At 32.0% G+C, this 12,197-nt stretch overlaps 2 protein-coding genes across 2 annotated transcripts; both read right to left on the bottom strand.

Annotated features, from left to right (window-relative positions):
• Positions 1–4,309: 4,309 nt before the first annotated feature.
• On the bottom strand, positions 4,310–7,580 carry LOC139491048 (myb-like protein D). Its single transcript, XM_071278319.1, has 2 exons — positions 5,130–7,580; positions 4,310–4,605 (listed from the first exon to the last, which is right to left on the bottom strand). Exons 1-2 carry the CDS (start codon positions 7,578–7,580, stop codon positions 4,387–4,389), a joined length of 2,670 nt encoding a protein of 889 aa, XP_071134420.1. The 3' UTR covers positions 4,310–4,386.
• Positions 7,581–10,548: 2,968 nt separating this feature from the next.
• LOC139492740 (probable WRKY transcription factor protein 1) lies at positions 10,549–11,601 on the bottom strand. The gene has a single exon (XM_071280893.1). The coding sequence runs from the start codon at positions 11,599–11,601 to the stop codon at positions 10,549–10,551; it is 1,053 nt and encodes a 350-aa protein (XP_071136994.1).
• Positions 11,602–12,197: the final 596 nt, after the last annotated feature.

Genomic DNA, 12,197 nt, shown 5'->3' with positions numbered 1-12,197 from the left:
AATTGAGACCTTTTGGTGTTGTCCATTAATTCAGTATCTAATTGAGACATATAAGTGTTTTTGTTTGGACTCCATAATTTCTTATTTACAGTCACGTTAGTTTTTTCCTGGAGACTGTCGTGAGAATACCGTTGTCTTATAACATTTTGCACAATACTATCAATCTCTTCACCATTGTCAGCAGTGACTGGAGCTATATAATTATCCCTTGGATAGAGTGGCGCTGGCGTCAGTTTTCTTAGATTTTCCTTTGGATAGTCATTTATTTGTCTGATTTGATGAAATTTTTCTGTCACCGAATTGTTTGAATTTTGAATGTTTTCATTTCCTTTTTTATTTGAATCACTTGATATATTTTTATCCCTTCTACGTTCAGCTTGAGTATGCTGTTTAGTGACACGTGTTGAACTTTCCCGTTTGCTTTTACGCGATCTGTGTTCCCCAGATGAATTTAGTTGAAATGACATTGAATGTGTATCAAAACTTACTTTGGATTTTGATTGACTTGCAGTCGATTTCAACTTATGTAATCTTCCGATTCTATCGAATTGTTTATTATTATATTCTGCACTATCATCCACACACGACATTACAGTTATAATAGGTGCATCACGTTCTTCTCCGGCTTCTAATGGCACGAAATTTTCATCATACATTTCATCGGCATAATGAATGACTTCATAATTTCGAACTCTATCCTTTGACCAATACTTAGGCATTTTGTTGCTTTTGGTAGTTCTAGGTGATATTCCAGTACAGCTGGTAACGCTTTCATTAACCACTTCCGGTTCTTTTTGTTTAACTGTTTGAAATGTTTTTTGATTCATTGCCTTTCGGTATTTTCGCTCATTTGCATCTTTAAACATAATGAAACGAAAAGCACAATATACCGATCATTTTAACAGCAACAATATTATTTCGCAGAGTTGGTTTATAACGTTTAAATGCATGTGTTACAGTCATACATAAAATTACCATAAATAATTATACACATATTGTTTATTGTAAACAAAAAAGACAATATCTCTTTCAATATAATGACAAAAGAAGGTACAAAAATATATAATTAAAAACCAAAGCCTATTCATATATTTAATGAACCACATAACTCACAAACAATGCGACAAAAATAATTTAAAGTTTTAGAATTAATAGTGTGTGAAACACGGTTATCTTTTATCTCGTGAATTCTTTATAATGTAAATATTTAAAACAAAGTTTTGTCAATATAGTTCTGCCTTGTCTACATTAAAAAAAAAAGTACAGACGGGAATATGTGTGATTAGTAAAAATAATTTTGACCTTGAAAATAATTTTGATACTTTAAGTACAGTTTTTAATCTTATGAATATAATATGAGCAGCGTCGGAGAGAAATCGTACTTATGCAATTTTCCCGTTTTTATGGTTTTACAGTAGTAATTTTTGGGGCCCTTTATAGTTTGCTGCTCGGTGTGAGCCAAGGCTTCGTGTCGAAGGCCAAACTTTGACCTTTGAATGGTTTACTTTTACAAATTGTGACTAGGAAGAAGAGTTGTTTCATTGGCACTCATACCACAACTCCGTATGATTATTCATTTATGAACTACATCAGCAAACGACAACCACTGAACATCAGGTTCATGACTGTGTCCCTGTTCTTTTCGGCTTACTTACTTTGAGCAACACGTTGGCGGCATTAGTTGAGTAAAAACAGCAAGTTTCAGTCCGTTCATTTATGTGTTTTTCGGTTGCTGTTTTGTTGATGCATACCTTGCGTCTTCGGTGATTTTATCTTACAAAGTATTGCGGTTTAATTTTTTAATTCTACCCATGGATATATCAATAGCAAAGCAACAGGAAATCCTGTCAGTCTACTCTTCAATATAAAAAGAAAAGAAAAAGATGAAACGAAGATCATTTTAAGATCGTTATGACGTAAATTCTACGGATCTATCACGTAGGCTATCATCTATCTTAAACGTTTTCTTATAAAACAACCGGCTCCGGCTCACGTGGTTAACATTGCATTGAAGATACATTTATGATATTGATTCTCAAGTATACAACGAATTTATGAAATATATTGGATACCTTTTACCTAATAAGTTGCTTTTGTAATTTTTGTGTCAAATATCTATATTTGAAAAATGAAACCAAACATTGCATGACTGACACTGACACATATTCGAACTGAAGGTTAAAGGCCACTTGACACAGTGTAAAACTATTGAACGCATACAAACTATATCTTCTTTTAAACAAAAGTGTTTTCCCAGGCGTTTGACAAACACAATTATGTTTCCACTAAATGAATATAACTGGCATTGTTATTTTGTGTCAACATATGAATAAATGTCAACTGATTATAACATTGGCACAAATACATGTATTTCCTTTAGAGTTATATACTGAAATATTGTACTTATATCGAAATAAACGCTTATTTTACAAACTATTTGCACTATTCTGCTGTCTTTGTACCATGTTGTATGCTGCGCTGATCTTGTCAAAATTTAGAGATCACATTTTGCATGAAGCATGACAATTACGTCATTTGCTTTCTACACATTTTTATTGTGAATATGAATGATGCGACGACCATTTTCTTTCCATTATTCTGTCATTTTGCCAATCAGACAACTCTCCACCACATACCAAATGACGAACAGGCTAAGGGTAACTGTACGACTTTCGATAACGAACATATCTCATACCACATTTCAAGCTTTAAAATGACCAAAAATGATGAATGTTAAACCAATTGAAACAAAAAAACTAACGGCATGATTTATATACAAAACAATAAACGTCAAGCAAATATGATGATATACAGTATTAAACGAACTATAGGCTCCGGATTTCGGACAAGCACATACAGAATGTGGTGAGCGCCTACCCTCCACAACCTAGGTCAATATCGATCATTCTGACAAACACGAATAATCAAATGATACTTACAAAATCAAATATGAAAAAGAGAAATTACTTTAATACATATGTATATTTTATCTATGATATAGACATTGTTCTTGCCATTTTACTTTTTATAAGAAATAAATATATATTTCTTTATGAAACATTTGACTGTTTTTGTTCTAATTGAGATTATGACACAGTGATGACTGATGTATCCCTGTTTTGACAATTTATCCTATTATGGCTGTATTGTTGACTCATCGTTGTAAATATAATGGAATTTGATGCGACTGTCATACAAGTGAGAGGTTTAGCGCTATACAACCAGGTTCAATCCACCATTTTTCATATTTGAAAATGAATGTACCAAGTCAGGAATATGACAGTTATGTCCATTCGTTTGATGTGTTTTATCATTTGATTTTGCCAATTGACTTTCCGTTTTGAATTTTCCTCGGAAATCAGTATTTTTGTGATTTTCTTTTTTTCATATCATTTATAAATTTTCGAATTCTGATAATGAATATATGACACCGAGTTTCGTGCCTATGATACACTTTTCTGGCAAAAGGAAAGAATTCTGTACGCTCTTGAACTTGTATCATCCATTTTAGTACTGTATGCGTTACTGACACATCAACTCTTTTATTTTTTTTCTACTCTTTTGTTTTTTATTTAAACACCGTAACGACATTAAGGGCAAGTTGTCCCTGAACGTCAATTTTGATGTGCGGGATGTATAATTATGCAACCTCGTCTTGTCAGAATGATGACTCCATATTCAATGTGTAGAGAGTGCCAAGCTATTTGCACACTAATGAACACCTTGTTATAAACATTGAAGAGTCTGTAGATGGCTTGTTGTGATGTAAAGGTTCTTTCCCTATCACGTCCTAATTTTATTTTCAAGCAGTTGCATTCTTAATTTTCTTGCCATATATTCTTGACTGCACAGGCTACATATTTTATTACTAGTACATTCAGTGTAAATTTGTTCTTTTCCTTAATATGCACGAAGTATTTGCCAAAAGGATATGAGCTAAGTATATATCCTTCAATCTTATTTGTGAGTTATAACCACTAAAATTTGTTTGTTTTATCTTCTAAGCAGTGACTTAAACTAGCAACTCTTTAGTGTGTGAGGGGAGATAAATCTTGTGCCTTTAAATTCCCAATAAGATACAGACTGGCTCACGTCTGTCGGTTGATAAACTCTACCCAATGTTAGATATTCTCCCGCTTCTACTGTCTTAACGTTTTGCGTTGAGCGTTTCTAAAAAGATTATTTGATATACTCATATTGAAAATGAGAGAGAGAAAAAAAAAAATAAACCTGGATTTCGCCTGTCACCAGGAATTACGTCTTATTGGCCTGCTTAGCTTGAAGACTTACTTAATATTCATAAATTAACAAAATTTCAAATACTTTATCATTTTAAATACTAGCACTGTTTTTCTATTTGTCTTCTGTTAACACGATCATGGAATTTTAATTCAATGTAGCTTTTTTAGTGGCAGAATTTTTAACTTTTGAATGATGCTTGAGTTTTGGAGGACATTTGTAATGTGACTGGAAACTAAGGTATGATCGTCCTTTATAGTTGCTAGACCTGTTATATTCTCTCCTTGTAACTGGCACATGTCTTTTGTAGTAGTCGTTAATATCACTCCATCCGCCACCTACCCTTACCACTTTGTTGCAATCTTTCTGCAAGTAGAAAATTTAAACAATGTGAAAGGTTATTAATAACATAACAGTTAGTAATATGTTAAGCTAGCTATGAAAAGCAGCCAGGTTTAATCTACTATTCTAAATGTTAAGGAAATGCCCGTGTTATGTCATAAATATAATAGTTGTTATCCATTCGTTTGATATGTATGAGATTTTTATTTTGCAAACTGATAAGGGACTTTCCGTTTTGACTTTCATTTCTTTTAAGGTCACGTGAATACTTAATACAAATATTTCACAGCGATATTTTAATAAACGAAATAGATTAGGATAGTGAAATTTAACGCAATTATCATTAATTTAATGAATTGCCATTTTCACCGAAATGTAATTATATTAGTGTCATAGTTTATCTATTTGTCTCTTCTTCATTGGAATGCGTAAAATCTCGTTTACTCGAATTCTAAGTTAAGATTTTTCAAAAAGAATGCCTAACTTTGTTTTTTAAATCAAGGAAAATATATCCCATCTAAAGTAAATGGTACTCGTATCTTAATTACCTTTGACGGTACTCTGAAATATTTTTCCACCTTTTGGTGTGCGTGATGTGGAGGCGCAACATTAACACCAATATCGTGTATATCAACGATGGACTGTAAAACATCTTTCTTTTCCTCAAATTTGTCTTGTTCTTTCTTGAATTCGTGTACCATTGAAGCAGACACATCTTTATTTTCATCATTCGAATCCTCTGTTGAATCTTCGGTCTTTTTACTTGGAACTCTATCTACTGTTTCGTTCATGAATTTGCTCTTCTTTGCAGTTTTTTCCCTTTTCGCAGTATCAACTTTTAACCTTTGCAATTCGTCACTTTCTTTGCTGATCAAATTAACACCTGTATCATCTTTATAGGCACTACAATTTTTGCTACGGTCCCGAAATGGGTCTTTGGATTCCTTTTTTACATTCTTTATATTTCTATTGTCGGATTCGTTTTGTTCTTGTTGCCTGTCTTTTTGGTTTAGCTCATTCTTCATACGAACTTCTTTTATTCTTTGGTACTGTTTTTGAAATTCATTTTGTACCATTATTAATACTAAGTCTTTATCGTCATCCTCTGAATAAAAGCAACGATTTTGAGGATGGCGTGCTGCTTTAATTACTTTCTCCCTGAATTTATTGTTCTTTGCATCTACCTTTGCTTCTTGTTCGTTTGACGATTCTATAGTCCAGGCATTGTATTTTGGCTTAGGCACTCGTGAAATATGTTCTCTTCTATTTTTTTCAGTGGGGTTGCTTACATTAGCGTTCGTTTTTGTCATATTGTCTTTACTAGTGTTATAAGTCATGCGATTTTTGTTAGAATTTACTTTTGGTTCATTTGGCACCCCTTCATTTTGGTCGACTCGATCAGAAACGTCAGAAAACTGGTGCTTCTTCCGCATACGCCAATGCAATTCATCTTTTGTGTGTGAGTGAAAGAGAATATTTTGATAAGAAGAATACAAATTTGCTGGAGACTCTTCAGTTACCTCTATTGAGCTTGAGAAAACAGATGCATTAGACACTGACCTGTACACATGTCGTTGTTCTGATGAAGAATGGAACGTTTTAGTAGAATTTGCTCGATGAAATTTTCCGTTTATCATTTCATTAACAGGAAACGGATTATATTGAGAGGATTTTCTTGGCCTACCTTCATTTTCGTCATGATCAGAATCGTATCTTAAATTAAAATATTTGTTCGATTTTATACGTGTTGGTTTCCTTGGTTGTTTATAGATATCTTTGACAGGTGTGTCTTCGGAATTGTTGTTGGCTTTACTGTTTGACTGCTTTTCATTTTCACTACGATGTGTGTTTCTATCTTTAACATGCATTTTGTTTGCGGATTCAGGCTCATTTTTACTACGATGTGTGTGTCTATCTTTAATATGCATTTTGTTTGCGGATTCCATCTCACCTTCACTAAGATGTGTGTTTTGATCTTTAACATGTATTTTGTTTGCGGATTTCGACTCATTTTCACTACGATGTGTGTTTCTATCTTTAACATGCATTTTGTTTGCGGATTTCGACTCATTTTCACTACGATGTGTGTTTCTATCTTTAACATGCATTTTGTTTGCGGATTTCGACTCATTTTCACTACGATGTGTGTTTCTATCTTTAACATGCATTTGATTTTCCGATTTAGGCGTCTGCTTACTCTCATTATCCTTATTTGTATAACGTTCGTTGCTATGGTCTGTTTTCATTGTGTTCGTTGTCGATACTGTATCAGTCTTTACGTCTTTTGATGTTTTGTGTTTAGATAAATCGTTTTTCATATCTATTTCCAATTTGCCTTTTTCCTTGATGCCTTCCTTTTTATCCTTACAAACAGTTGTGTAAATATCAACAACATGATTGTCATTTCGTCTAGCCAATTCACATTCAAGTCGCTTTCTGAGTATTTCAGCAAATTTCACATTTTGTTCCGAACTAATTAACTCTCTCCTTTCCTTTTTATGGTTTTTAGTTTTCTTTTTCTTTTTCTCAGCTGACATATCTTCTGTATCGTTTGATATATTTTGCAATTGTTTTTTTGTAGTTTCTAATAAAATATTTTTAGAAAGTTGGCGAGATTTATCTTTTGAAGTAGTCCCGGGTTTTTTTCTTTTTTCTCCCTTGTTTTCTGAATTATCCATTTGGTCTTTCTTGTTTTGTTCTCCTTTTGAACCTGAGTGATCAGCAGTTCCAACGCATGATAGTTCATGAACTTTGCCACTGCTGCAACGAATACTATCAAGAAATATTCCCTCGTTTCCCGACTTTTCACTATTCGTCATATTTTGGTTTACTGATTTTGATATTACACATGTTCCAATATTCGCGAACTCCCTATCTTTACAATTTTCACACCAAACTGAATCAATAATAGCTTTATGATTTGAATGTCGATTTGTTCCTTTTTCTACTGGCATTACTTGTAATCCTTTTACGTCAAGTGCAGAATTTCTTTGGTACATTGAATTTCAATGCACAATTTATCAAACGTATAATCAAATATTGAAATAATCTTGTGTTATTAAATGCATTTAAACAACTTAACAATCTAAATACGTTTTCTTTCAGATAACATTTCCATTTGATATTTGAAAAGAATCAATGTAAGAACAAAAGAATGCATACCTTTAAATGCATTTATACATAAAGTTTAAGACAAGCCAATAGATACGGATATTTAATTTGTATATTTTTCTAAAACACGTCTTGGTCCACAACCTTTTTAACACTTATTGATTTTATGCATTATTGCTGACTTGAAGAATACAAAGGTTGAAACATGTGATTATGGCTATCATTCTTGAATATCGGATATCAATCATGGTGAGAGTTCTAATTTTTCACAATTCTAGTGTTTTCCTTCTTTATTTATTCCATAAACATTGTAATGTAAAATGATAAAACAACCCTTTCATAAAGATATCATTTTCATATTGAAATTGTCAATAAATTGCCATTGATTAGATTTATGATAAGAATATAAAAATTATGAAAAATAATGTCACAACGATAATAAACAATTTTATCCTGATATAGAGTAATTTCTCGCAATTTGATTGGCTGATATTGACGTAATAAATTTCAGTACAATTTTTTATTACGTCAATGGCATTATCTCCCTTATAACGTTGACCTAAAATATATTTTTTTTAGTTGCTTTATAGTCCTAATATTTTTCATTTTTCACAGTTTTAGATTAAATATTTAATTATATTTGGTTGATATTGTCCTAAATATTTGAATATATAAATTTGTAAAATAACAAAATCAGGATAAATTCGATACAGTGTGAAATTGTCCTAATACGGAATTTATCAGGTCAATAAAATTCATATCGGGTTTGGCTTCGCCTCACCCGATATGAATTTTATTAACCCGATAAATTGTTGTATAAGGACAATTGTACACTGTGTAACTAATATTACCATACACGTTTGCAGAATAGAGGCGAACTATACCAGAGGGAGATTCAGACATATAAGTAAAACATTAACTGACAACGCCATGGCTTAATATAAACACACCTTAATATATTGGTAAGACTAATATATGCAAGGTCTTCTACAAATAATACACACTTGCAATTGATTCTAATTGGACATGGCTGGTGGAGAAATATTGGATTCTGAATGTTCAATTCAAAAACAAAACTCTCTTAAAAAATTACATAACAAAATGTTTTGATTGTCGGGTACTAATGTAAAGACCGCAATTCGAAGCTAAATTTGTCAAAAAACATTTCTTCTTTATAAAAAAAAGTTAGGAAACATGTACGATACGGACTTCTTGGAGGCCAAGTTAATAACGTTAGGACGACCAACCTAACAATACGTTGTCAATGTTTTAGCTTTAAAAAAATCTGTTTGTTTTTGAAGTAACCGAACAACACGGGACCCTACCATATCACGTGATACTATAATGTTTAGAAGTTTTTGGAAATTATGAACTTGCACAATACACAGAAACCATCTTCGTTACATCTATTACTTAAACAGTCGTTGTAATGTTGATTTTACCGCATACTCTTTAAAATTGAGAATGGAAATTAGGAATATGTCAAATAAACAACAACCCGACCAAAGAGCAGATAACAGCCGAAGGCCACTAATGTGTCTTCAATGCAGCGAGAAAATTTCACATCCGGGGTTGGGCCTCAGATGACCCGTAAATAAAACTGTGTACTAGTTCAGTGAAAACTGAAGTCATACTTAACACCAAAGTATAATAGAACTAGAATTAAAAAACATATAAGACGAACAAAGTTCAGAGGTTCTGACTAGGAATAGGCGCAAAAATGAGACGGGGTTAAACATGTTTTGTGAGATCTCAACTCTCCCTTTGTTCATTCCAGATTATTTTCTTGTCAATTGACTCAGTTACTAAGAGATGCATGTTTTATTTGTAATGCTAATTGACATACATATTTTTTGTTATTTAAAATATCATATTTATAAGTAAAAGTTAAAACTATAAATTAAGATTACAGCTTAACATACACGTATGCGATTAATCCAGTATTAAATTTGTATTAAGGTTCTAACCTTTAACTTCTTATAGTATTGCTATCATTAGATATAAGAAGATGTGGTATGAGTACCAATGAGACAACTCTCCATCCAAGTCTCAATATAAATAAGTATACCATTATAGGTCAAAGTAAAGTCTTCAACACAGAGCCTTGGCTTACACCGAACAGCAAGTTATAAATGGCCTAGTGTAAAACCATTCAAACGGGAAAAACTAACGGTCCAATCTATATAAAAACGAGAAACAAGAAACACTTATGGACCACAGTTACAAAACGACAAATACTGAACATCAGATTCCTGACTGATCGGGTTTAAAAAAAAGGCCTGTACCAAGTCAGAAGTATGAAAGTCGTTCGATGTGTTTGAGCTTTCAATTTTGCCATTTGATTTTTGGCATTTCCGTTTTGAATTTACCTTGGAGTTCAAATTTTACTTTTTAAACGTTTTAATAGTTTCCAACCTTTATCATTATCTGAAACAATAGTGTAACATCACACCAAAAGACACACTATAAATATCTATGGAAATAGATTACCTCAATCAAAAGACAAATCAACACTAGTGCACATACACTGAACGAATAAATGTGATAAATACAAAATGATATACAATAAAATAAGGGGTGAATAATTAAAGTAGCAGTACTATACCTTAAAGTTTATAGTCTCAGACTGCTGAAACTGTGCACCAATGAGAAAATTCAAAAAATAAGAATATTGTTATTATGTTTTGTTTATTTTGTGTGTTAATGGCGTATTGTCCTCTACATCCTTTTTATACATCTATCACAACAGATCAAGTTATTTTCGCCTAACATATGATATAATTGATACCGACAGACTTACTTCTTGTCATTATTTAAACATAAGTGACAACCAATACATTTACTTTATGAAATGTTTTAATTCGCAATCCTAAAAATCCTTCCAGTTCGTTTTGGGATAGCATGACATTGTTTAGTAGAATTTGCTCGATAAAATTTTCCATTTTTCATTTCATTTACGTTGTCAAGAAACGGATTATATCGAGAGAAATTTTTTGGCCGTTCTTCATTTTCTTCATGATCAGAATCGTATTTTATAATGAAATATTTGTTCGATTGAATATGAGATGGCTTTTGTAATTCTTCGCGCCCACCAAAAACAATACAATCTTCGTATGTAATTTTCGGTTTAATTTGCCGATGTATTTGAATTTGATTTTGAAATGATCGGTCTTTAACATGTAATACATTAGGCGATTTCTGCATTCTCCTTTTCTCATCCGCTTTTCTAGCATTCGATTCTTTGTAAGTATCTTTTCCTGTTGAATATGTTGTCTTTCCGTTATTAAACTGTACATGTGTATTTCGTTTGTTTGTATTGGAAGCGTTTCTAACTTCTTTCACCGAATTGTTGCGTTTTAATATTAAGCCTTCCTTACTGTCTTTAGTCACAGTCCTGTTAATATCAGCTGTTTGTTTCTCTTTAGACCCAGGGTCTTGATTGGTATTTTGTTTAGCTAATACATCTTCAAGCCTCTTGATAAGTATTTCTGCAAATTTTGCATGTTCGAAATTATTTTCCTCTTTGCTACGTATTTTAGTTTTTTTCTTTTTCTTTTTCTTTATGTTTCTAGACACATAATCTGTATCATTTAATACATTTTCTAAATTTTCAGGGTGCTCTTCAATAGTTTCTGATGTTTGAAAAATATCTTTTGTAGGTTGTACACGATTAATCAAACTTACATTACTATGACGACATTCGTCTTTTGAGCTAGACATTGACTTTCCACGTTCTTTATCCTTGTGATCTGCACTATTATTGTTGTTGTTTTGACCTACTTCCTTTATATCTGAGTGTTCAACAGTTCTTAAGCAAGATGGTTCCTGCACATTCCCACTGGTACAACACATAACACCAAGATATCCCTCGTTTTTCGATTGTTCATACTTTCCACTTTTCTTCTTCATTTCACCGTTGTCTGTTGATTCTAGTTTTTGATTAGTTCAAAAACTTATTACTTCCTTGTTTATGGTTAATACACAGACTAAAATCAACTATGTCTTTATTTTTTAACCGTTTTTGTTAACCGCTTCACGATAAGTGTATTATTTATTTTGGCAAATTGCATTGTTATGCACAATGAACAAAACGTATGTACCAAACTTAAAATAAACATATGCTATATTATGCATTTAAACCTAACCATCCGTATGCAGTTGTTATTCAGATAAAATTTCCATTTAAAATTTCAAATGAATCAATATACAAATTGAATAATACATGCCTTTAAATGTATATATACGTAAATTTAGAGCTACAAGCTATCCTTTCTGAAAATTTTACTGGTATGGTTTTCTCATACACGTGTTTGTCGTCTAACTATTTTGACCCTCATAAATATGTTTCATTTCCAATTTTGATTATTTCATGTTTTTCAGTAATAAAAATCTTGTAGAATGTGCTTCTAGTTATCTTTTGTTATCATTCTTGGGCATCTTATAGATATCTATCATAGTTTTTATTTCCAAAACCCATATAACACGACCTGGAAAATACGAACCAA

The sequence above is a fragment of the Mytilus edulis genome, chromosome 10, assembly GCF_963676685.1.
Source record: "Mytilus edulis chromosome 10, xbMytEdul2.2, whole genome shotgun sequence".
NCBI lineage: Eukaryota > Metazoa > Mollusca > Bivalvia > Mytilida > Mytilidae > Mytilus > Mytilus edulis.
The sequence above is the reverse complement of the archived record's forward strand: the minus strand, read 5'-3'. Positions and strand labels throughout refer to the sequence as shown.